General features: G+C 36.3%; 1 protein-coding gene across 1 annotated transcript in view; it reads right to left on the reverse strand.

Annotated features, from left to right (window-relative positions):
• Positions 1 to 26,653, reverse strand: part of ano2b (anoctamin 2b) — a 361,358-nt gene that overhangs the window by 20,355 nt on the left and 314,350 nt on the right. Inside the window, exons 22-25 of the mRNA XM_039769975.1 lie at positions 18,943 to 19,086; positions 15,471 to 15,623; positions 12,300 to 12,352; positions 6,228 to 6,409 (exon numbers count right to left, since the gene is read on the reverse strand). Of these exons, the coding sequence (XP_039625909.1) occupies positions 6,228 to 6,409; positions 12,300 to 12,352; positions 15,471 to 15,623; positions 18,943 to 19,086 (532 nt within the window). The remainder of the gene's footprint in view (positions 1 to 6,227; positions 6,410 to 12,299; positions 12,353 to 15,470; positions 15,624 to 18,942; positions 19,087 to 26,653) is intronic.

Here is a 26,653-nt window from a genome sequence, read left to right on the forward strand (position 1 = left end):
TAATGAAGAGATAGTGAAAACCAGCACATGACTTTCACTTTTAAACATGCCTTACTGCATTTAAATGACTATATCTGTCCTTGGACTGAAAGTGAACATTTTAAGACGTGATCATCAATGAATTAAAGCTACTGCATAAGACTGAAGTACTACATGAAATAAAAAGGCTGTTCCAAAAGAAATACTTTTAAGTACAACATTATCTGAAGATTGAGGATATAAATGTATGTTTACAACAAAGAAAATAAATGCTAGTAGATTTACAGTCTGCTTAAATAAACTATTGATAAAAACCTTTCAACTGAGGGAAAGTGTGAAAGGTAAATCAAATAGGTGAAGGTGATTTCTTATGAAAGAATCTAAAAATACATTGATGATAATAATGCTGATGATGTTATTGAGCAGTAATTAAATCCTCAATGACCTTGGTACAGATATTAACAATGAAATCATTTTAAACCAGACTCAATGTTCTGATTTCTGTTGATGGTATGAAGCTCTGCCTATATTAGCCATGAATATTTGACTTTAACATTTTGTTGCTGTCATTAGTCTATAAAGGACTTGACTAGAACAAGTGCCACTGGGATGTAATCATTTAAGCAGTCCACTTTTATTTTCTTGACATAGGGATAATAGTTTTCATTTTCAAACAGAGAGCAACAACACATTATCTCAGTGAAGTATTAAAAGATGTCACTGAATAGGCTCTATTTGGTTGTTAAAAGATTTTAAAATACTTTGGAGAGACTGAGGCTGGGACACATTAAACAGACTTTTTGAGATAGTCATGATCTATTTTGCATATCTCTTGCACTTTGTACCAACCTGGTAAATCTAAATAACGCAAACTGCTACTCTATAATCATGTTTAAAGAGTGTAGCTCAGCAATTAACACTGTTGTACCAGCAAAGCAGACTACCAAACCACTTAATTTAAGACTTTTTATCACCATTGCAATTGAGTTTTGGACTTTCTAACCAAAAGACATCAGCATGTGGGAATTGGTAGCATCACAGCCTTCATGCTGACCCTCAACAAATGCACTCCACATTATAATGTGCTGAGCCCCACTCCAATGTCCTTGTTCACTTCTTGACTGTGTGGCCAGGGACAGCTCTAATTTCATCATTAACTTTGCTGATAACACCACCATCATAGGCCTGATCACCAACAATGATGAGACAGCTTACAGAGAAGAGGTAAACTGTACCTATTGACTTAGTGGTGCTACGACAACAATTTAACCCTCAAAGTAGCAACACCAAGGAGCTAGTCATAGACATCTAAAAGAAGAAGACATACCATATTTTCAGGTGCATCACTGGGTATGCTATTGAAAGAGTGAGCAGCTTTAAATTTCAGTGTTTGAAGACACATATGATTTACAGTTGCTTACTTATTAGCTTTATTTTAATCCTAGCATTATTAATCTTGAAAAAATCAGGCAGTCAGTCATCATCCAACCCATTATATCCTAACACAGGGTCACGGGGGTCTGCTGGAGTCAATCCCAGCCAACACATGGCGCAAGGCAGGTAACAAATCTCTGGGCAGGGCACACACATACACCAAGGACAATTTTAAGATCGCCAATACACCTAACCTGCATGTCTTTGGACTGTGGGAGGAAACACCTTATTGCGAGGCAGCAGTGCTACCACTGTGCCGCCCATGTTGAAAAAGTGCAATGAGAAAAAATTTCTGTGAAAAAAAAATGCCTTTCTCACACTTGGTACATTCACAGTTGTCAGAAGTTGAATTAAATGAGTGTTGTGCCTATATAAAGTATTGGTCTACTGTGGACGATTTGACATTTTATTACTATACAACGTTGAATCACAGTGGATTTAGTTTGGCTTTTTTGACTTTGATCAACAGAAAAAAAAACTCTTTAATGACTAAGTGAAAACAGACTTTTTAAAGTGATCTGAACTGATTACAGATATAAAACCGAAAATGATTGTATAACTATTCATCCCCTTCAAGTTATAGTAGAAGCACTTTTGGTAGTATTTCCAGCTTTGAATATGTATGGACAGTTCTCTATCAGCTTTGCACATTTGGACACTGCAATTTTTCCCCATTGTTCTATGAAAAATTGTTGAGATGTATCAGATGCCATGGGTTTCATACATGAACAGCATTTTTCAAGTCAGCCACAAATTCTCAATTTAGTTGAGGTCTTTATACTGACTCAGCCACTCTAGGTCATTGATATTGTTCTTTTTAAGATATTCCTGTGTAACTTTAGCTTTATGTTTAGAGTCATCTTGCTAGAATCAAATCTTCTTCCATGGTACTGGCTTCTTAAAAGCCTTATTGGGTTTTAATCCATGGAATTCTTTTTATTTTGCCTCATTGATTTACTCTCTACCCATAACAGCCTCCCAGGGCCTAATGCAGAAAAGAATCCCCCCACAGAAATGCGTTGCCACTGACATGCTTCAAAGTAGCAGTGGTGTGTTTTTGATAATCTGCAGTGTTTGGCTTATGAAAAACATAATATTTAGCCTGAGGGCCAAAAAGCTTGATTTTGGTCTTGTCAGACCACAGAGCGGTCTTCAAGTTGACTTCAGAGTCCCCCATGGGTGTTCTAGCAAAAACAGGCTGAGATGTCATTTTTTGTTTTAATGGTGGCTTTTTCTTTGCCACTTTCATATAAAGCGAGACTGGTAAAGCACTTGTGCAACAGATGTTGTATGTAAAGTTTCTCCAGTGTCATTTATGTAGCTTGTTCTTGGTGGTTTCCCTCACAAAACTTCATCAAGTCACTCAGTTTTTGTGGACAGTCTGCTCTAAGCAGGTTCCCTGCTGTGCCATACTTTTTCCCATTTTAATAACTAATTTGACTACATTTCAAGGGATACTCAGTTACTTGGATATTGTCTTGTATCCATTTCTAACTTGTGCTTTTTAATCGTATTTTTTGTATATTTGCTTGGAGAGTTCTTTTGACTTGATTCTGTGATGTAAATTAGGCTATTATACTGGCCTTACAGATACAGAAGGATTAAGACTACAACCGCTTTAAACCTCCTGACTACAACAACAACAACATTTATTTATATAGCACATTTTCATACAAACAGTAGCTCAAAGTGCTTTACATCATAAAGAATAGAAAAATAAAAGACACACTAAGAAAATAAAATAAGTCAACATTAATTAACATAGAATAAGAGTAAGGTCCAATGGCCAGGGTGGACAGAAAAAAAAAAAAAAAAAAAACTCCAGACAACTGGAGAAAAAAATAAAATCTGTAGAGATTCCAGACCATTAGACTGCCCAATCCCCTCTGACTCTATAAATGGACTACAGACAAGTGATCTTCACTAAAAAAAAATACTTATGCAATCTGTTATTTTGCAGTTTATATTTTGTTATTAATTTAGAGCTCTTTGCAGAGATCTTTTAATACATTGACAATAATTTGTTTCTGTTGATCAGTGTCAAAAAAGCCAAATTAAATCCATTGTAATTTGTTTTATTTGTAATTTGTTTTATTAATGTTATACTAAATAATGCATTACAATTTCAAGGAGTAAATTATTTTTATAGGCACTGTAAGCACAAAACAAATAAATCAGATTATCAACATAATTTTAAAAAATACTGTAGAAAATACTGTAGAACACTAGGATATTGTAAGCTGATTATTACTTACTGTATATAAAGCAAGTGAAACTATTTTGAGCTTGAAATTCAGTTATACTGCATTGCCCTGTTTACATCTGAAGAAGATATACAAAGTGCAAACCAAAAAATGCCTTTTTGTTTGTTATTATTTTGTTTGTTATTATTTTGCATTTCATAACTATTTCAGGTACTTCTGTTTTCACTTTTTTTTTTTTTTTTTTGTAGGGTCTTTTGATTCTGCTATTTCCAGAACAGTCTGAGGTGACTCTGAATTTGTATACTATGATGGACTGGCATATAATCCTCATCTTAGTTTCTTTCACATAAAATTCAAGCCTTCTAAGGCTTGACAGACAATCCAAGAGTGATAATAGTAGCATCCGAGAGGTTTGCGCCTCTGGAGATTTTAGAATCCTCTAACTCTATAAATGGACTAAGCACATTCTGAAATGGATGGATGCCTATTTGTAAAAATTAGAGAAGTATAAAGTGCTAACTTGATCAACAAAATGGGACTCAAATACTAAGAGATTATTTTCTTTATCTTCAGTGTTGCTTATTTACTTACTGTATCATTTATAACAAATGATTAATTTCTTACAGTTACAGTCAATAGTTCTGCTTTGTTTAAACATTCTCCAATGTTCAAACCTCTTTCCTGAATACTCAGATACTCAGTACTCTTTAATCATATTTGAATACACACAGTATTTATTCAATGCATACTGTTGTGGATTATATTTTGCACTGAAACCTGAAAATGTTTTAGTGTGCTTAAAAGTAACAATTAAAAAAAAGGTTTTGGAGCTCTAATGTATAGTACTTTGGAGCAACACAGTACCTCCCAATCTCTCTTTAAAAATGTAATCTGAAGTGCTAAACTATATATATATGCTGATAGTTTAATAATACCAGTTATATATATATATATATATATATATATATATATAATAATACTATCAATATATAATAATAATACCAGTTTTTTATATATATATATATATATATATATATATATATATATATATATATACACTCACCTAAAGGATTATTAGGAACACCTGTTTAATTTCTCATTAATGTAATTATCTAATCAACCAATCACATGGCAGTTGCTTCAATGCATTTAGGGGTGTGGTCCTGGTCAAGACAATCTCCTGAACTCCAAACTGAGTGTCAGAATGGGAAAGAAAGGTGATTTAAGCAATTTTGAGCGTGGCATGGTTGTTGGTGCCAGACGGGCCAGTCTGAGTATTTCACAATCTGCTCAGTTACTGGGATTTTCACGCACAACCATTTCTAGGGTTTACAAAGAATGGTGTGAAAAGGGAAAAACATCCAGTATGCAGCAGTCCTGTGGGCGAAAATGCCTTGTTGATGCTAGAGGTCAGAGGAGAATGGGCCGACTGATTCAAGCTGATAGAAGAGCAACTTTGACTGAAATAACCACTCGTTACAACCAAGGTATGCAGCAAAGCATTTGTGAAGCCACAACACGCACAACCTTGAGGCGGATGGGCTACAACAGTAGAAGACCCCACCGGGTACCACTCATCTCTACTACAAATAGGAAAAAGAGGCTACAATTTGCACAAGCTCACCAAAATTGGACAGTTGAAGACTGGAAAAATGTTGCCTGGTCTGATGAGTCTCGATTTCTGTTGAGACATTCAAATGGTAGAGTCAGAATTTGGCGTAAACAGAATGAGAACATGGATCCATCATGCCTTGTTACCACTTTGCAGGCTGGTGGTGGTGATGTAAGGTGTGGGGGATGTTTTCTTGGCACACTTTAGGCCCCTTAGTGCCAATTGGGAATCGTTTAAATGCCACAGGCTACCTGAGCATTGTTTCTGACCATGTCCATCCCTTCATGACCACCATGTACCCATCCTCTGATGGCTACTTCCAGCAGGATAATGCACCATGTCACAAAGCTCGAATCATTTCAAATTGGTTTCTTGAACATGACAATGAGTTCACTGTACTAAAATAGCCTCCACAGTCACTAGATCTCAACCCAATAGAGCATCTTTGGGATGTGGTGGAACGGGAGCTTCGTGCCCTAGATGTGCATCCCACAAATCTCCATCAACTGCAAGATGCTATCCTATCAATATGGGCCAATATTTCTAAAGAATGCTTTCAGCACCTTGTTGAATCAATGCCACGTAGAATTAAGGCAGTTCTGAAGGCGGAAGGGGGTCAAACACCGTATTAGTATAGTGTTCCTAATAATCCTTTAGGTGAGTATATATATATATATATATACAGTATAGTACTTATATACTGCATATTTAATAAAAAGGGTTTTGATAGTGTGATCAACATAAAAACAGGTTATTATACATAATGATATCTGCAACAGTGGGGAATGAAAAAATACATTCAAGAGAGAGATTGGGTGAAGAAAGAGGCAAAGAAAATGAAGAATGGTAAAAAAAAAGAAAGAAAGATTGTGGTGATTAGGATTAATAGATACCAATTGTGCAACAATAGCTTTTGTTCGACATAGGTTTGATGGGTTTTTTTCTGAAACACTTTCTACATGTATATATATATATATATATATATATGAAAGAAGTACCTGCAAATGAGCATTTCTTTATCAAACTGTGACAATGTTGGTGCAGTTCCAGGTTTGAAATGTGTGACGTTGAAATAAGACAAGGTATGATTAATAAAGCCATGCATGGTGCCAGTCTCACTGTACATGTACAGATAGACCAGACGTGGGATGAAATCAGACGTGAAGGAGATGACGAATGCCTAGGAAATAAAAACAAAAATGTTATAAAACATGACTTGCGGCGAAACATTCAAATGAATATATTAAAAATATAAAACATCTAAAGGTGGTGGCAATGATAATGCAGTTTGTACCATGTTAAAAAAAAATAAAAATTACACAGAACAATGAAATAAATCCAGGCCTTACCAGCAGACAGGTCAATTCATGAAAATATTTAAGCAATAGGCCATTTAGCTATTTTACTGTAATACAACACAACTTTATATTGTACATTTAAAAGAAAGAAACTATCAAAGTGGTAGACAATTTTCCAGCTAAAAACATAAGATTAATGACATAATGTGCAGGTTGTACCTAAGTGATTAACTAAAATGGAAAAAGTTGTGTAGAGAAAATAAAGCTGGGAAAGGGACACCATATTAAAAAGGTCAGGTTGTGGTTTATATGGCAGTTTAACCTATAAGGTCAGGTTTATACTTTACGAAACATGGAGTATGCTCTATCGGACACTCCTGGTATGCAAGCATTTTATACTTGTGCACGTACTTTGCGTAAATCTGGAAATATTCACCAGGTGGCAGTGCGAGATATTATCACAGTGAGAACAGGTTCGGCTTTGCTGTGTTGTGAATTGCCTGGAACACCCATTAAATTCCAATGACACCTTACCACAATATGGCTGAAAAATATGTTTAATGATTAAATCCATCAATCCATGGATATGCCCATCCCAGCTAGCATTGGGCACAAGGCAAAAACAATCCCTGGACATGGCAAGGTGAAAACAAGCACTCACAAACACTAGTGTCATTTTAAGTGTCACCAAATCTGCATATCTTTGGGAGGAAACCAGAACACACAATGGGAACCCAGTAGGAAAACTTCTAAAATCCAGGCAGGGAATTCTAGCGCCATGACTCCCTATGAGACACCAGTGCTACTGCTCTGCTACTGTGTCACCCCATGTGTGTAATTATTAACAATATTCATTATTTAAATGAAATTAATGGTTTTTCTGTAAAATGTAACATAAATACTTTAATGCATTTCATCATGAAAGTGATATCAAGTATAAATCTAAGGATTTTAAATGTGCAGAGAGTTGGAATATAATACATTTAATGTGTTCTGTGTGATATCTATTGCTGTTTGTGCTGCTGTCAGGTCAGGAGGAAGCCTCAGCAGCTCGTAGCAATTAACAACTGGTAAGACGTTTATGACGGTCCACTTTAATGATAAAGAGATTAAAGTCGAAATTTCCACTTTAATCACTGATGCTGTTGTGAAGGTGCAAAAAAAGACAGCACAGAATATGGTATGTGAGACCTTTAAAATGTATTGCTGTATGCGCATATGCATTCTGAGCATGAAGTATAAACCAGCCCTTATTGATCCCAACTTCACCATAAGAATGACCCCAAACTGACTGCTGAAATCATAAAAAAGTATTTGCCGTGAAAATAGGGACAAGGAATTCTTCAACAGACAGCATGGCTCCTACAGAGCCCAGATGTCAACATCATTGATTCAGTCTGGGGTTACTTGCAGAGACAGAAGTAAATAACACAGCCAAAGTCTGAAAAAGAGTGGCAAGTTTTCAAAGATTCTTGGAATAACCACATGAATACTTGCAAAAACTGCGTACAAGCAAAAGGTGATTGCAGCAAACGTGTTTTCTACAATGTTGTAAAGCTGTGGTTTTGAATGTGTTTTTGTGGTCAGGGGCCTTATGTATAACGCCGTTTCTAGAACTCGCACTATAACATGGCGTAAGCACAAAAGCCGAAATGTGCTTACGCACAGAAAAATCCAGATGCAGGAATCTGTGCGTACTCCAACTTCCACGTTCTTCCGCTACATAAATCCCGATCAGCGTGAAAACTAACGCCGTGCGCGCTTTATGTTACGCCCCAACTCCTCCCAGAATTACGCCTCTTTGAATATGCAAATCAATATAAATCGCCCTTAAGCGCAGCCTTCTGTGAGAAGACAATGGGAAAAGCACGGGGGAAAATATAAGAATTTCAGCGAATACCAAGTGGAGGCAAAGGAAAAACATACTACTGTATTTGTTCAAATAAACCGTGGTATAATCAACAAAAGAAAGTTGATCGAGTGACATAGAGTGTTGGAGAAACTTGAAAGCTCACATTCACAAATCGCACAGTGCCGGAAATAAAAAAAGAAGTCACATATCAAAGTCGTTGTGAAAAGCCGAGTTGTAAGCCCACTGTCTCAATGTCATATGAAAGCTTATTAGGGTACAGAGAAAAAAAGGCACACAGTGGGGAAAAAAGCACGAAATGTCAACTTCAATCTCGACATTTCCACTTTAATCACGTAGTTTATTTTGTCATTAAAGTAGAACATCATAAACTTCATCTTAAAATCGTTTAATTAACCAGTTTCTCAAATCACATCGTAATTAAAGTAGCACGTTAAATGCTTTGGTTTGTATTTGATCTTCTATGTGCTCTGTGTGTGTGAATCACTACTTGCTTTTTAAACCGGCTCTCTTCCTCCAACTGGACACAGAATCCATTACATTTGTGATATTACAGCTCTCTGAATAACTAAAATACTGAGATGTATACGTGATGTCATTTTCATGATGATAGGAGTTAAAGCACGTTATTAAACATGTGTTTCACTTTGATGAAATAATTTATTGCAGCAGTACTCAGGGGGGCTCTAGGCTTGTGGTGGCACTGGGCAGAGGAAGAATCGGTGGCTCCTTCGCCGCCCGTTACTAAGGTAGCTTATGCACGGTGGAAGGCCACGTCCGTTGCAGACACTGCATAGCCGCCTCGTGCTCATGACACATGCATTTAACTTTTGCCGAAAGTTGTCGCTGCGTTTTTAGCTGTGTTGTTATTTTATCTTTCTGTTTTATATTCAATATATATTGGCGTAGCCATCCCTGCAGTCAGTGCTTTTCTTTCCCCAAGTAACCGATCGCCATACAATCAGCTCTGTAATAGAAGTTAAGCCATCTGTAAGCTTAGCGCCGATTCTTCAAAACGTTTAAAGAACATTGAAATATCTTCATAGTACATGTTTAATTATTCTATCCTTAACGACACTCCCAGTGAAGAATATAGATTATTTAAATGAAGTTAAAGTTTTATCTGTATAATTTAATAAACATATTTTGCTGAATTTCACCTTAAAAATGATATTGTCATCATATGTAAATATGCGCTTTATAAAGTGGCTCAGGTTGTGCGATATTATAACTGTAGTGCAAGTTTACAGTGGGGTGATTGTACTTATAAGTACAAACAGTTCTACAAGGTGCAATTGATTGAATGCATTTACAGTTCTTGGGATGAAACTGTTTCTGAACCGCGAGGTTCGTACAGGAAAGGCTTTAAAACGTTTTGCAGTGGCTGAGACAGCGTGTCCTTAAAGCTGTATACCGATAATTCCCTTTCTGATCAGCTGCTGCTGTGATTCACACTCAGATACAGTGATATAAATACTCCGAGTGGTGCAGTGAGAGAAATATGGAAAAAGATGATCGGCTGTGGCAACTCCTAACGGGAGGAGCTAGAAGAAGAAGAAGAAGAAGAGAGTAACAACGCTAAAGCAGTTATGGTATTTAGAATAGTTTGACCATTCTGTGGACCATTATATTGTTACAAGTTAATTACAATCAGATGCATTACACTAATAAACAATATGCGGTTAGTTTCGGTGTATTTATAAAGCTGCGTCAGGAAAATAAGGTGTAACCACACAGGAACAGTAGCACTGCTTTGACGCTGGGTGCCGCCAGTCTGCAAAACCGAGCGGAGAACTTGCGTACGACAAGGCATGAGGTACCGTGGAAAAGTGCGTGGCTTTACGCCAAGTGTAGGTTTTATACATCGCGATTTGAACGTGGAAAAGTTCTTACGCAACATTTCTGTGCGTACGCACCGTTTATACATGAGGCCCCAGATGTGTTGGAAAAGTCCCTAAACATCTGAAATCTAAAATATAATAAATTATGAACATTAGAAACAAAAGGTGTGGCAGTAGGGGGCGCTAGTGCTCCCTGGAACCCTCAGGTATAACTCCAGACACCAGGTAAAAGTCCAAGACTTTTTATTTTCTTTTAATACAGTGCACCAAGCACCTTCCACACTACTCATTAAACTATAAACCAACACAATACTACAATCACTCCTCCTCGCCTAGACACTTTGCTCCTCCACCTCCCAGCACAGCTCGTTGTCTGGACTGAGGCACCGCCCTTTTATAGCCCCTGACCCAGAGGTGTTCCTGTCCCAACAGTCCACAGTTCCTTATTCCTTCTGGGTCAGGGCAATCAGTCCTTTACTTCAACCCGGGAGCATGTCGTTCCTTCCCATCACATGACCGTGACGTACTCCCGGGTCATAAGGCACAAAAGAGCCCATAAGCCCCCCCACAGCGACTCCTGGTGGCCCCCAAGGGGGGTATAAAACACTACATAGTCCATAAGGCCCTGCTGGAATTCAGGGCACGATCCTGCTGTCGGGAGAGCTCCTCCTGGCGGCCTGGGGGTGAGGGCCGGAGCACGAAGCCGGCAGTCCTCCACAAAGGTTGTAAAATGTCAAAAAACATAATGTATGCTTTATTACCATTTTCTGAAAAGCAGAAACTATTTTGCCTGTTTTGTATTTGCTTTTATTTAATTCAGTATTTACAGTAAAAGAAATTTCACAAGAATTACAGTACCAAAAACACTCAGGTTACAAGAGTCTAAAGGTAACAAGAATAACAAGATACATAATGAAAACAAACTAGGAAATATCTTTAAATTCCAGTTGCTGGTGAGAATCGGTAAAGTAGTCACTTAAACTAGTATTCAATGACTTGTCTTTCATCAAATCTTTTTCTCACAGGCAAGGAAAACGGACACGTTATCCCCTCTTCTCAACAATGCTACATACTGATGTTACACAAAAGTAAGGTAAGAATAATTTGAAATATGGTAATCAACACTTTGCATACAATAATTGGAAAAGTTACAATGCAAAAAACAACCTCTTGACGAAACAAACATATTAGCTCCTTTGGTTTTTCAATCACTAAAGCTCTTTGCAAAAGAAGCAAAAAACAATTATACATTTAGGGGTATTTCAATTGGGGTTGATCCATACTGAAAATTATACAAATTCCACTGAGACAATGCATCATTTTTCTAAATTAAAAAAAGAAGCAAAAAAAACCAAAACAAATATATATATATATATAATTCAAATAATTATGAAGCAATTATAATAGCATTAAAATTGTCATAAATGTATCAAAAATAATATAAAACGTTGCCCCCAACATATTAGAAACAAAACATCATTTGTAATCTATTTAACACTGTGAGGTAAAAATGAGTCATTAAGAGTTCTGCACAAACAGAACAAGAGATACTGACCCTAAGTAAACAGTATTAATTTAAACTAAATATATTAAATCAATATAGTGATAGAATTCTATATTGTGATTTCAGTGCTCCTTAACTCCTTTACGGCAAATCTTTAGGATGAGAACTTAGAGGGCTGGGGGAAAAGCAAGATGAAAAAGTTCAGAGAAATAGGTGAAATTAATGGAGGGAGCCTTAATCCCTGTTTTGGGGTTATAGGCAGCTGGGAAACTGTCAAAAATATCTGGCCCTTTAAACACACTTAGGGAATAAGTGGAGGTAACAATTGCCACCAAAAGGTACTACGTTTACTACGTTACTAGGAGCATCACTGACCTCAGAAGTACTCTCTAGATAGGCTTAAATATGAATCCACAGAAACACTGGGTCAAAAGGTGAATAGGGGCAAAGGCTTGGTTGTCTATTTTATTTATAAAAATTAGTACTTCAGATTTTTTTTTTACCATTTGCTCCGAAAAGGAGAAGATATTGTGATGAAACAAAAAAAGAATACTTACATTAATGATGACTGAAAACTTTCCCATGCCACTGAGAATGTTGTACCAAATGCCTAAAAAGGAAAACGGCAAATTTAACAGATATTTAACATTGCTACTGTTCATATAAAAAACATACTGTGCTTAATGAGTTTGAATATCTGCTGATAGATACAGTCGAAAACAATAATGGAAGCAACCGACAGTAATGAATGGTACAAAGTAGGACATCTCTGACGTATAAATAAACAGCAGCTAAAACAATTTAATTAATCATTATGCAAGCAATATTCTTATTCAAACATGCAAGTATTTTCACATAAAAAATCCACAGTGGCTTCATTTAAAAAGTAGAAACTTTTAAATATTTTAATCAGGCTTTATTATTAGAGTATGTTGGGAGCTTTTAAACTATAAAAAAAGAATGAAAATATTATTTCTCTTTTTTAAATATGTGATATGAGTTATGCTTTAAAAAAAGACTATAAAACAGCTACAATTGTTGTCCAGTGTTGTTAATGTAAATTCTTTAAGTGCTGCACAGTTCTTCCTACAGTGTATATTTGTTACTTTGATTTTTATATTCATAGTGCTGACCCATGAGCCATTATCATAAGTTTAAAGTCACACAATCCTTTTTATTTCTTCACACTTATTCCAGAAAATTGTATTTGAAGGTGTGAAGTACTTCATCCTGCCAACTTTCTGTCTGTATAGGTTTAAGCGAACCAAGGAGTGTTGTCTGGTATTATTGAAACTATAGTCAACCTCCTGGATGAGAGCCAGTATAGTGTTAAAAATGTTGAAGCTAAATATTACACTATAGTTTGTTGATTTTACAAGTCATATGCAATGTACATTAGTAACTAATAGGAGCTTTCCTTTGGTCGTTTTGTTTTCAATAGTACTTAAATTTGTTGGGTGTTCACCAGCATATACTGCTTAGTTTCTTCTCAGTCAATAACTGCTTTGACAATTCAAAAATGCTTCATCAGTAACAATGGGGGGTAGCATTTACTGTGCATAAAATGTAGCATCACATATCTGTACTTAAAAACTAATTAATTTTTTTTTTTTTTTCCCACTTTCCTGTTCTGGCAATTTTAGATTTGACAGATTATTTTTCTAGGTATTTTGTCACTGTTGGGTTTCAATATGAGGGGGCTGAAAAATTACAAGTTAGTTCTCCAATATATAGTAGTTACCGATTCAAACAACTGATTTTAAGTCCTTCTGCTCACCTGGTTCTAAAAATAATGGAAACATTAATGAACAAAATCTTTTCACTAAAAAGCTTTCATGGATCTGAAGCTTCTTACTTTGATTATGAATGAGATTACTCTGCCCACAATAATGACTGGCTATTCTAAAAATTGCGTCATAATTATGATTCTAAATCATCATGTAATAAAAAATACAAACAATATACAGAGGTTATAATGAGTTACTGGTTTAAGTGCTGATCTTCTACTGGGGCTACTGTACTGATAGTTGCTTCCTTTTATTTATTTATTGTTTTTAAATCAATTTATTTATAAGACATGATTTTAAATAGCACTCCATAAAATATAATTTAGTATTAAAGTTGACAGCATTATTTTAATTATGAAGTTGGAGGTCTGATTCTTGCTGAAGCTTGCGTTAAAGATTGAGATACTATGCTTGATGGTGAGGATTCACTAATGGTAGGAAAATGAAGATGAGTTTCAGCTTTTTAATGACATTTATCATAAAATTAAATATAAGGCTAACGGTTTCACATCATATATGCACATTTTTATCTTTACTGCAGTAATTGCACTTATGACAGCTGCTCATCCTGTACTATACTTAATGTCTAATGAAACAGACATGAAAAGAAATAGCATCTGTCTGCTGGCTTGGCTCCTTGAATAGAAACTCAAGATCAGTGTTATCTCCCTGAGAGCAATGGGACAAAAAAGCAAGTGTTAAAGCAGATTTTTTTATTGTGCCCATACTTAATGTAAGAAAACACAATACAGATGTGATTATGCATGTTTAGCATGTTAATTATATGGTATGTGGATAACCTTTTAGCTCACTGTACAAGAAATGCCATATCTATTGAATAATTTAAAGCTTTATTTAAGTGTGTTTTCTCATAGGCTGTTGCTTATTGTATGACTATCTATGCTATAAATGAGGAATCGCAAAATACTAAAGGAAGTGGCTCATTTGGTAAACAATGCTCTACTATGACAACAAGGAACTTCTTTGATCTCTTAGCAACTGAGAAGTGTTGTGATTTCAAAATACCCAAACAACATTTTTTTATATTTAGCTATACATTTATGACTAAAGAATAGTCAATTAAGGGACAAAAGTTCAAATACAATTAACAACCCAATGTATAGTTTTACTTTTCTGTGAAATTTCAGACTACAATTTACATTATGACATAGTTAAGACTGAAGACAGTAACAGAATAAAAAAATACATAATTGAGTAAGCACCTACATTACACAGCCCATACTGTAGTACTAGGTTGTTGTACCATGTTAGCCATTATGAATGTAGAGAAAAGCCAAGCAAAATGACACCTTTTATTGGCTAACTAAAAAGATTACAATATGCAAGCTTTCGAGGCAACTCAGGCCCCTTCTTCAGGCAAGATCAGGCCCCTTCTTCAGGCAAGATCTTGCCTGAAGAAGGGGCCTGAGTTGCCTCGAAAGCTTGCATACTGTAATTCTTTTTAGTTAGCCAATAAAAGGTGTCATTTTGCTTGGCTTTTCTCTACAGCCCATACTGTAATTAGTTGTTTACTTAAGATTGAAACTAAGCATTTAAAAAAATAAAGCACTCAGAATCTACTGGTTAGTGTATACTATACTACTACTGTACTACTATATTACCAGCAGCTAAGTAATTATATTATAACTAAATCATTAATAACACTGTATTTTAATGTTTCCCCATGTAAAAAAAAAAAAATCAACAACAACAACAAAAAAAAATGTACAGGTACTTGCACGTCACTTTTAAAATTGTAAATGGATGGTCCTGTCTTAAATTGGCCTGATGATCATCTTGCACTCTTCTATATGGGTGACTAAAAGATTTTCCCTCAATCTTAAAAAAATGAAGTATGTCTTCCAAGACTAGAAATTAGTTCAACTGAGGCAATTTTCAAAATAATCTTTCATTACCAAAATATACTATTTTAAACATTACCAATGTCCTTTGCTCGTACTGCATCTGGCCTTCGTAACTCTGTGACAAACTTTCTGGCATCAAGACGAATTTCAATAATGTTGTTTAAGAGTGCAAAAAGAGGTGCGAGAGGGAATGAAGCAACAAAAAGTGTGACAAATCCAAACTGGATGACTGAAAGAAAGAAAATTTAATAATTAAGAATTTAGCAATGTCCATACAATTAACAACAGCAACATGGTTAAAAATTTATTATTTTTTACCTTACTAGCTCATTACATTTTATTTGGGACTAAACCACAACATGCACTGAGTAAAATAAATTTTTTAAGTGTCATAAATAACAATGTACGGTATAGTACACTTTCAGTAAACTTATCCAATCAGAAAAACAGAAACATTCAAATACTGTACAGTGTAAACAATGGCCACTGCTTAAAAATATTTTTTTCAGTCCCATCTGCACACTGAGTTACCCTTTACCAAGTTGTATTACATGGATGGAATGACTTTTTTTGCTGCATACAGTATACTAGTAATTGTTTTAGTCAACAAATATGCAGCTCTAAAATATAAGAAAAATATAAAGCATTAAATGAATGAAGGTGTTATAAAATGTATAATAAATGAATGAATATGTTATAAAATGTATAATAATGAAATCCATGCTATTTCTAGAATACTGGTTTGGATTTGATTTTTTTTTTCTTTCTGAAATATTTTTCTGAATTGCCAGCCACAAATATGTACTGAACAGAAATTAATAGGAAAATGTCATTTCTTTTAAAGAAAAAGTAATATAATAATGATAATAATGATGAAATTAAAAAATGTGATGTTCAAAGAGGATTCTGTTGTTCACGCAGCCCACCTCTGACCATTATATAGTTTATATCTGGTGATAAAACTGGGCTGGGAATTAATGTCTGCAGTACATTAAAATGAAATTAAAGCAAACTTTCTCATATGTAAAATGCAGAAATTATTGAAACTTCATATTTAAAGTTTGAAAAATCATGTTATTTCAATGGTATAGAGCAGGAGTCGCCAAGTCCAGTCTTGGAGGACCACCGTGCCTGCAGGTTTTCATTCTAACCCTTTTTTGAATGAGTGCCTTGTTTGTGCAGCTAATTAACTTCTTGTAAATTCATTTTACTTTAATTGCTTTTTTAAGGTTTCTTCCCCTGAAATTCTTAAGTGTTCCTCTGAATTGCTTCATTTCTTTCCTTAAATGGCACCCAAATAGAAATGAAATGTGAAGTGAGTGAGTCAAGAGAAGACCAACTAAGACAGGGCCTCAAACTCCAACCAATTTCACTCCAACCAGCTGCTTAATGAGGTGACGATTCTTGTTGTTAATTAAACTCATCTTTTAATTTCATGGTTTGTTGATGCTTTCATTGTGCATTAGCAGACATTTCCAAAATTGTTGATTTTCTCTTTTCTGAGAGCTCAGTTAAAATGTTTTGGAGACCTGAGAAAATTAACATTCCTGAGACCTTCATCTTTGTTTATTTTTAGATATTGTACTTTGGACACCAGTTGTTTTGGTTCATTTTACATCTTATTATTGTTTGGCTGTTAATTAAGGAGAAAGAAACAATTAAGGATGAGTCTTCAAGAGCAAGTCATTTAAAATTAGTTCAATAGAAGACAATTAGCAGCTAAAACAGGTCACTCATTAAGAAATGGGTTCAAATCAAAACCTGCAGCCACAGTGGTCCTCCAGGACCGGATTTGGCAACCCCTGGTGTAGAGCAAAATTAATTGGTCAATTTGTATAAACTTTATTTAGCAACTAGTTAGGCCTTGAAAGCATTTGTTAATCCTATAAATTGATATTCAGTATACAGTGATCCCTCGCTATATCGCGCTTCGACTTTCGACTTTTAAATGTAAGCATATCTAAATATATAAGACGGATTTTTCACTGGTTCGCGGATTTCTGCGGACAATGGATCTTTTAATTTATGGTTCATGCTTCCTTAGTTTGTTTGTCCAGTTGATTTCATACAAGGGACGCTATTGGCGGATGGCTTAGAAGCTACCCAATCAGAGCATGCATTACGTATTAAATAAAACTCCTCAATGATATATGATATGCTTCTCGCGTGGTGCTTGATTGTTTGCTTTTCTCTGTCTCTCTCACTCTCTCTGCCTGACGGAGGGTGTGAGCAGAGTGGCTGGTTGCCTAGAGGATACGGACGCTCCTCTAAAAAATGCTGCTTTATCGCGGTGCTTCGGCATACTTAAAAGCCCAAAAGCACGTATTGATTTTTTGATTGTTTGCTTTTCTCTCGCTCTCTCTCTCTCTCTGACATTCTCTGCTCCTGACACGCATTCTTTGAAGAGGAAGATATGTTTGCATTCTTTTAATTGTGAGAAAGAACTGTCATCTCTGTCTTGTCATGGAGCACAGTTTAAACTTTTGACTAAAGGGTGTTATTTCATGTCTAGAGGGCTCTAATAATGTTAACAGTGCGGGAGAGTTTATAAGGGCTTAAAATATATAAAAATAACCATACAGATATATGGTTTCTATTTCGCGGATTTTCACTTATCACGGGGGGTTCTGGAACGCAACCCCCGCGATCGAGGAGGGATTACTGCATACTTTATAAATAAATCTTATATCAATTATGAATCAAAATTGAATTAAAAAAATAATTATGTGGTCCTATAAAATCACTTCTAAACCCCAACATTATTATATTATTGTGCAATTGCAAAAACAAGATATCATCTTGAAAGCAATAGCCTCACATTCACCAGACTTGCTCCAAATAGAGTTTGTGGTAATAAAAAGGTAGGCATATGCAGATAATACAGGCTAATCCTTTTGCTTTATCCATTGTTAAAAATCTTGCCAGTTTCACTGGGTCATACCGCTTATTAGGAACAAGTACATGTACACCTTGTAGTCTTTTCTGAGTGAGACCTTTATTCATCTACAAAGATTCATCAGATCTTCCTACTCATTTTTAGTAATAAATGTCAAAGACCTCATCTGGGGTCTTTACCTTTAATAAATATGTATATAATATATTTGTATTTATTTATACATAAAAAAGCACCAAACAAAGACAGTATAACTGAAATGTTCCTAGTTGGTTAAATAAAAAGACAAAAATGAACACTCATACTGTAGAAGTTTAGTTAAGCAATTAATAACACAGTTATTACTACTGCTTAGATACCTTACTATTTAGTTTGCTCAGAACAGTATACTACATAAAATCAGCATTGGTAGCTTTTTTATGGATGCTCAAAATAACTAATTAGCAAAAATATATTCATTGCTATTTACAAGCAGCCTAAATTCAGTCTAATTTTATTTGTTTCAAGCATTCTTTTGAAGAGTACTGTATACTGAAGTAAATCTTTATAAACAGAAACTGTTTTGGGTGCTTTATAACTACATTTATCCATTTATCTATCCATTAAATTCCAAACCTTCTAACAGTACAGGCATACAAATAAGACTTTTTCTTACTCATTTCCATATATTCTGGTGCCAACCCAGTAAATGGCTCTAAGCTATAATCCAGATCCCATTGCTTAGGAGCCCTGTTTTGTTGGGAATTGCTCTCCTCTTGTTCAGTATCTTTGTCCTTCAGCTTCCTGTATAGTTTTTCAACTTCCTAAAAATAAAAAAAGGTTTTGAAATTCAATATTAACGATAATAAGTTTAAGGGTAATAAAGTTTGGTAACATACAGTTTGTCACATTTGTTGTTCATCTTGTAGGACATTATCATCACTGATTGTAGAAGAAACATTATTGGAGAGAATGAACATGATTACTCAGTAATGCTTTTATTTATTTATTCATTCATGGCATTTACTTTACTCTAAACAGATTAGTACACATAATTCAGGCAAGGAAAGAGGTCCCAAACCATAACAGCTGCACCAAAACTACAGACAACAGGAAACTTGTATTTAACCAGTAGGTATATTTTGGTGGCTGACTGTTGTGATGTGGGATTTTGCATATAACTTGATAAATGTTTTGTATGCCTTTATTTATAATTTAGGCAAACCAATGTAATTTAGAGGTATTCATGTTTGCTTCCCACTCCCCCTTTTTACAACTGTCTCTTTGTAATTTTATGACAGGATTTGGGGGGATGTCTTAAACCAGTTTTCCCCCACACAAAGCCAGGTTAGCTTAACATATGGTCTTGGGGGGTTGAGGTGTTAAAATGTACTATTTCTCCCATTGGTCTAAGATATGGCTGTTTGGAATTGGTTTGTCTCAGAGGCCTTTAATTACTATGATGTCCTATTGATTTTAAGAATTGGAGAGAACATCTATAAATGTACTTGCTCAACCACATTCTCTCTCTGACCCACATATGATGAAGAAGCATCTCTCTCTCTAACCAACATATGATGAAAAAGCATCTCTCTTGCTAACCTGTGATGATGAAGACAACACAATGAAGAACACAGCTCAGCAGCCATATTGAACAGACATGTGGCTGAAAGCTGAGCACCAACGATGCCTTAACTAGAGACATTTTAAGTAACTACAAGTCTGTGTGCCACCTGAATTACACATCACCATTTTATCAGGTTGTATGGTTGCCAATATTCAAATGTACTTTGCATTTTGTTAATTATTTATGAATATTATCAGTAATACATTATTTTATGTGTAACTTAACTCCTGCTTGTCTTTTACTACATCTAATTGCCTGAGGTTATAGATATACAGTCGAAGGGAAGGTGGGGATAAATTATATACAGTGGTAAGTCTGTGAGATTAGGCATTCTAAGGCTACATATTAATAATACAATAGGGGAAAGTAGAGCAATATATATTACTCTACCAAGATAAAACAATTGGCGTAGTCGGCAGGATTTTGGGGTAACCAAGTTTTGCACCCTGTTTGCAAATACTGTTTTGATGTATGTGTTTGTTTATGTATGTGAATTTTAGGGCACCCAGTGTACAAATGCGGTGGAAGTAAAACATTGTTTGGTTGCTGAATGGAATATAACCAACAAAGTGTAGAGACTTCATGTGTGTCACAAGGACACCCGCATGTTTGTTAGTGCTGGTGGTAGTGAGTCCCTAATTAAAGTGCTAGGGAGTGGTGAAAGATGCATGCGTCATTCATACGGCATTTAAGTGGTTAAAGTGCTAGGGAGTGATGGGACATGCATTCGTCATTCATACGGTACTTATTCATTTAGGATCTTTGTGTATGTTTGCTTACAGGGGCAAAAGTAGGCCAACCCATGACGAATTTGGCAAATTGTATTAGAGTAAATTGTAGACTTAGTAATGCCTAAGTTCATTTTAAAGTCAGCCATCTTCCAGTGGAGTGGCAGAGGAAGCAGGCTAAAGCTAGGAAACCTGTAGTTCAGGTAGAGAAAGCAGAAGCTGAGCTGAGTGTGCCACAAAATGGAAGGGGCTGGAAGGATTAAAAGCAAGAAAACAGAGATCAGGTTTAAAGAAGACAGCTGCTGTTATAAGAGGTTTACTAGCTTGTATTATTGGTAATAAGGAAGATCATGATAAGGAAGAAAATAGCAAAGTGAATGAAAGTGAAAGTTAGGAATGTTGAGTGAGAGTTTTGAAAGATGTAACAGTTGGTGTGATAATTGTGAAGTCTTAGCATGTAGAACATCCACTGCTAAAGTAGAAAGCAGTGAAAGAAGTGGAAAAAGAAATGTAAACCACCCATGGTGAAAGTTAGGGCAATAGTAACCAGATCGGACTGGAACCCTAAAACATGGGTGGGTGACTTACATGAGACAGATGTGTGCTCAGATAAAGAGTGGGAATGTGAGTGTGAGGAAAAGGAGAGAGATGAAAGGAAGGAAAACAGCAAGGGTGTTTTCTTCCTTTATTCTCCACTGCACCACAATCTCCAGTAATTCTGAGGCCTGTCCAGTATTTAAAGAGCATGCTACACTGATAGATATTTCACCACTGCTAGGAAAGGTAACCAGTGCTGCATTGAAATTTGATTTAGGACAAAGAGATCAGATAGAAGGCAGAGGAGCTGGTGAGTGTGAATGGCAATTGTTGACTAGAGGGCATGAACTGGATATTGGCTTAAGGATACTGAGTAAAGAAAGTGTGGAATTAAAACAAAGAACAATGGAAATGAAAGGAATTCAAGTGCTTGTGTGTGAAAGGTCTGAATGTGCTAGTGCAAGAATGGCTGAGTTGGAAAGAAAGTGCACCAGTTTAGGAGTTGGTTTGAATGAAACAGGACAAGCCAAAGAACAAAGGATGGGGATGGTGCAGCAGGAAGCTCAGCTAGCAAGCCAGGAATGCACAGGGGTGTGAGGTCCTAACAGCTGTGCTAGGGCCAGCAGTAATTAAAAAGCACACACACTTAGGTTCAGTAATTGAAACCTGACTGACCAGTTGTTCAAAAAGACAGCCTATGATCTCCATGCAATAAAATGGAGAAAAGTGAGCTGGTCTTTAGTAAAGAACACAGGTCAGTTTTAGCAGAGATGCTGGATTTAGAACTTGGGTTCTGGAGAGGCTTCAGCCCACACACTTTCAGGTAGCAGTTACCATACAATAAAAAAGGACACACAGGCAATGAAAAAAATAGAAGGGTAGCGCAGGAAGACAGGAAAGGAAAACAGTTATTTCTGTTTCAATTTTCTGGCCTTTTGCAATAGTGCTACTTCTATTGTAAGGTTTTATGGACTTTGGTTTGGTGCAGGTAATAAATAGTGAAGGCAATTAGCAGAGTAAAATCCATGCAGGAGATCGGTTACCATTGGCACATTGGAGTGGCATGGCACTAGTGCCAAGCTGTTCCAATGAATGCCTGGAAGCAAAGTTTCAGTTTTGGGCACCAGGTCGACAACCAAGAAAATGAGATGGACAGAAACTGCTTTGTCACCTTCCATTTTGCAGACCTGCCTACATAGCAGAATGAAAAAAGAAAGAGAAAGAGACAAAGACAAAAGCAAAGACTAAAGACAAAGACATGAAGAAGAACTGAAGAGACAGCAAGAAAAGACACTTACTGGGGTTTAAGTGAGTAACAAGTCCACAAGTCATGCAATAATAATAGGACTAGTCACAATAGCTATAGTTTAAAAGGAAAGGTTTGTTCATTACTGCAGCAAATTTATATTCCAAGGGGTGGAAACTGAACAAACCAGTTAGGAATGCCAAAATAAGGGGATTATTTTGGGCTCATAAAGTATACATTCTGGGTAGTTAATTAATTAAGTGGGACAATTAATATAATTAATACTATTATTAATAGGAAAATGTATACTAAGAAAATTGGTGAACTTTTCAGGAAAGCAGGTGCAGCTGATACATTTGCAAGACATATGGGCTCCGATGTTTAGGTATAGTCTAATTGGGAAAATTTGGAAGCCTTGCTGAGATTGTCGGCTATGTACAGGCACAGGACCAGTGGGCCAATTCTGAACTGAGGTGTTTAGCACAATGAGTATGCATATGGTGAGCAAACAACTCTAGGGGTGGCCTACAGGGGAATGATGAGAGTTGCAAAGCTTTGATGTCTCATGGTGGTGATGCCAGCCTATACTGGTAAAGGCTGATGGCAGTCAAGAGTTGCACCATGGGTAGGAAAGCACAAGAGGCAACTAAGTCAACCCCAAATGTGTGCAGAGGGGCCACAGATGTTGGTTTGTGAACAGTTTATGCAGTGGCACATGTGCTGTCACTTGGGCAGAAGTGGTTGTACTGGCACCTGTGGCATGTTACCTTTCAAATTTTGATGTTAATTTTTTGAACCACCAGATCTGATGACATATGAAGACTGCAGAAAGCTAAAGAAACAGTTGAAGCAAGCTGGAGCAGATACAAGTCATCAGGAGAGCTTCCAAGTTCTTCAGATTGTCTTTGAAATAAAGAAGATGTGTAATGGACAAATGGTCATGGACAACTTTTGACACTGGGAGAGCAAATACTGCCAATCAAAGCACAAGTTATTCAACAGACTCTTTAATAAATTTAAAGACATTGTTTATAAAGACATTGTACAAAACATTCATCGGGGTGGAGTGTTGTGATGTGGGATTTTGCATATAACTTGATAAATGTTTTGTATGCCTTTATTTATAATTTAGGCAAACCAATGTAATTTAGAGGTATTCATGTTTGCCATCCCCCCCTTTTTACAACTGTCTCTTTGTAATTTTATGACAGGATTTGGGGGGATGTCTTAAACCAGTTTTCCCCCACACAAAGCCAGGTTAGCTTAACATATGGTCTTGGGGGGTTGAGGTGTTAAAATGTACTATTTCTCCCATTGGTCTGAGATGTGGCTGTTTGGAATTGGCTTGTCTCAGAGGCCTTTAAGTACCGTGATGTCCTATTGGTTCTAGGAATTGGAGAGAACATCTATAAATGTACTTGCTCAACCACATTCTCTCTCTGACCCACATATGATGAAGAAGCATCTCTCTCTAACCAACATATGATGAAGAAGCATCTCTCTTGCTAACCTGTGATGATGAAGACAACACAATGAAGAGCATAGCTCAGCAGCCATATTGAACAGACATGTGGCTGAAAGCTGAGCACCAACGATGCCTTAACTAGAGACATTTTAAGTAACTACAAGTCTGTGTGCCTCCTGAATTACACATCACCATTTTATCAGGTTGTATGGTTGCCAATATTCAAATGTACTTTGCATTTTGTTATTATTTATGAATATTATCAGTAATACATTATTTTATGTGTAACTTAACTCCTGCTTGTCTTTTTACTACATCTAATTGGCTGAGGTTATAGATATAGAAGGGAAGGTGGGGATAAGTTATATACAGTGGTAAGTCTGTGAGATTAGGCTACATATTAATAATACAATAGGGGAAAGTAGAGCAATATATATTACTCTACCAAGATAAAACACTGACAAATGTATTTATTGTCAGGAACAGGATTAAGGATTGTACATCTTGACCTATGTCACCTCAATCAATGAATGTATCATACGAAAATATTAACTACCTCTAATCTTCTCTCTTAGCTTATACCCCCCAGTCCCAAAATCAGTCTTTTAGCTAACCTTGGGACTTTCTATATACTAATATATCTTTCTGTAATATGGAAAGCAAGGGTATTGTCTAGCTTATCATAACCTGCCTTAATTTGTATTTAACTCAGAAATATAATGTAACATCCTGTTAGTATTCTTAATCACTTCTGGAATGTTTCTGTTAGTCAGCATTAACAAGTCCACTATGGATCACAGGTCCTTTGTGTAATAGAGCATATCATATATTTTCCCAGCACTCTCTTCATTTGATCAGCAGAGACACACAGCTAGGGTGTGGAGGGAGGCTGGGGACCATAGGTGTGATGTCATTGTAGGAGACAGTTGTGCAGGATTCAGATGGTAGTTGAGATTCTGGAATCTCCTCAGCTTGCACACCGAGGCTAGTAGTTTTAGCAGGTTTTTTGGGGGGAGAGTTGTACTGACAAGAATGAGTCAAACATGTTGAAGAACTGGATTAGTTCATTACCTCTGTTCTTGTTATCTTCCATTGCATGTTATACAGCCTGCTTGCAGCCAGTGGAAATCCTCTTCCCATTCCACCCTTCTTAGCTTTGTTTTAACTTGTTCTCCAGTCTGTATCTGCAGTGGGCTTTCCAATCAAGGACCTACTTCTTCAGTTCTGACTGCAACAGCCTTATTTTAGGAGTGTGTTACAAACCACCCAATTCAGGCAGTAATTTCAACACATATCATTTTAGTAATATCAAAAAGGCAAGTTCACAGGGAGATATTATAGTCATGGGGACTTTAATTATCCAAATATTAACTGGGATAACCTTGCAGATGGAGGAGCACAAGAGCAGGAGTTTTAGAAGTAATCAGTGATGTTTTTAACACAGCATGTTAAAGCACCAAGCTGGGTGAAGCCTGTCTGGATTTAGTGTTTTGTAATACTCAGGATAGAATTGAGGGTGTAAAGGTGATTGAACCACTAGAGTCAAGTGACTATAATGTAATACAATTCTCATTGTTTTGTAAGAGTGCAAAGACTAAAATTGTTAAGTTGTACTTTGGTAGGGCTAATTTTGAGCAGATGCGAAAAGTCTAAGTAGGAAACACTGGGATAAGCTTTTAAATGTGGAAACAGTCAAGGAGCAGTGGAACAGGTTTAAAATGTTTTACATGTAATGCAGGACAGATACATACCTAAATTTGGAAATAAAAGGAAACTAAAAACTCCACAGTGGATTAATAAAGATTAAAAAAGAAGTTGCAAAGGAAAAAACTGCTTTATAAGGCATATAAGACTAATGACTGCAAAGTGAATCGTAGAGCGTATGAGAACATGAGGGCAACCATTAAGAAGGATATCAGGGAGGCTAAAAGACAGTTGGAGAGAAATATAGCAGATAAGGTGAAAGAAGACCCTGAGATTCTTTCAGAATTTTAGTAGTAAAAGAACAGTCAAGGAGGAGGTCAAGTGCATCAGGAATAGTAAAGGGAATTAAAAGATACAGACAGTGAAATAACAGATGCCCTAAACTTACATTTTTCTGAGGTGTTTACAAGTGAGCAAGTGGATAACCTCCCAGAGGTAAATGCAACTACTAAGGAGGTACTGAGGTATTTGGAAATTGTAGAGGGAGAAGTGCTGCTCAGATTAAATAAGATAAAATCAAACAAATCACCAGGACCAGATAATATTTATCCTCGTGTTCTTAAGGAGGCTAGTGAGTACATATATAAACCCTTGACACATATTTTTAGGAAGTCACTGCGCACTGGAGATTCCCCGAAGGACTGGAAAATGGCAAATATCATCCCATTATATAAAAAGGGTGACAAGGCAGATCCAATCAACTATAAGCTTAACATGGATCACAGGAAAATTGATGGAAGGAATTATTAAGGATAAGATTGAACAACACCAGCAAGGACAGGAGTTATTCTGAACAGTCAGCGTGGGTTCAGAAGAGGGAGGTTGTGTTTTACTAACATGCTGGAATTCTATGAGGGGGCAACAAAAGGATACAATCAAAGTGGAGCTTATGATATTATTTATCTGGACTTTCAGAAAGCATTTGATAAGGTGCCACATGAGAGGTTGGGCATCAAATTTAAAGAAGTGGGAGTTCAGGGTGATGTTTTTAGATGGGTGCAGAATTGGCTCAGACACAGGACACAGAGGGTGATAGTGCGAGGAACCTCATCAGAACTGGCCGATGTTAAGAGTGGTGTT

This window comes from Polypterus senegalus, chromosome 11 (genome assembly GCF_016835505.1).
Source record: "Polypterus senegalus isolate Bchr_013 chromosome 11, ASM1683550v1, whole genome shotgun sequence".
NCBI classification, from domain to species: Eukaryota; Metazoa; Chordata; class Cladistia; order Polypteriformes; family Polypteridae; genus Polypterus; species Polypterus senegalus.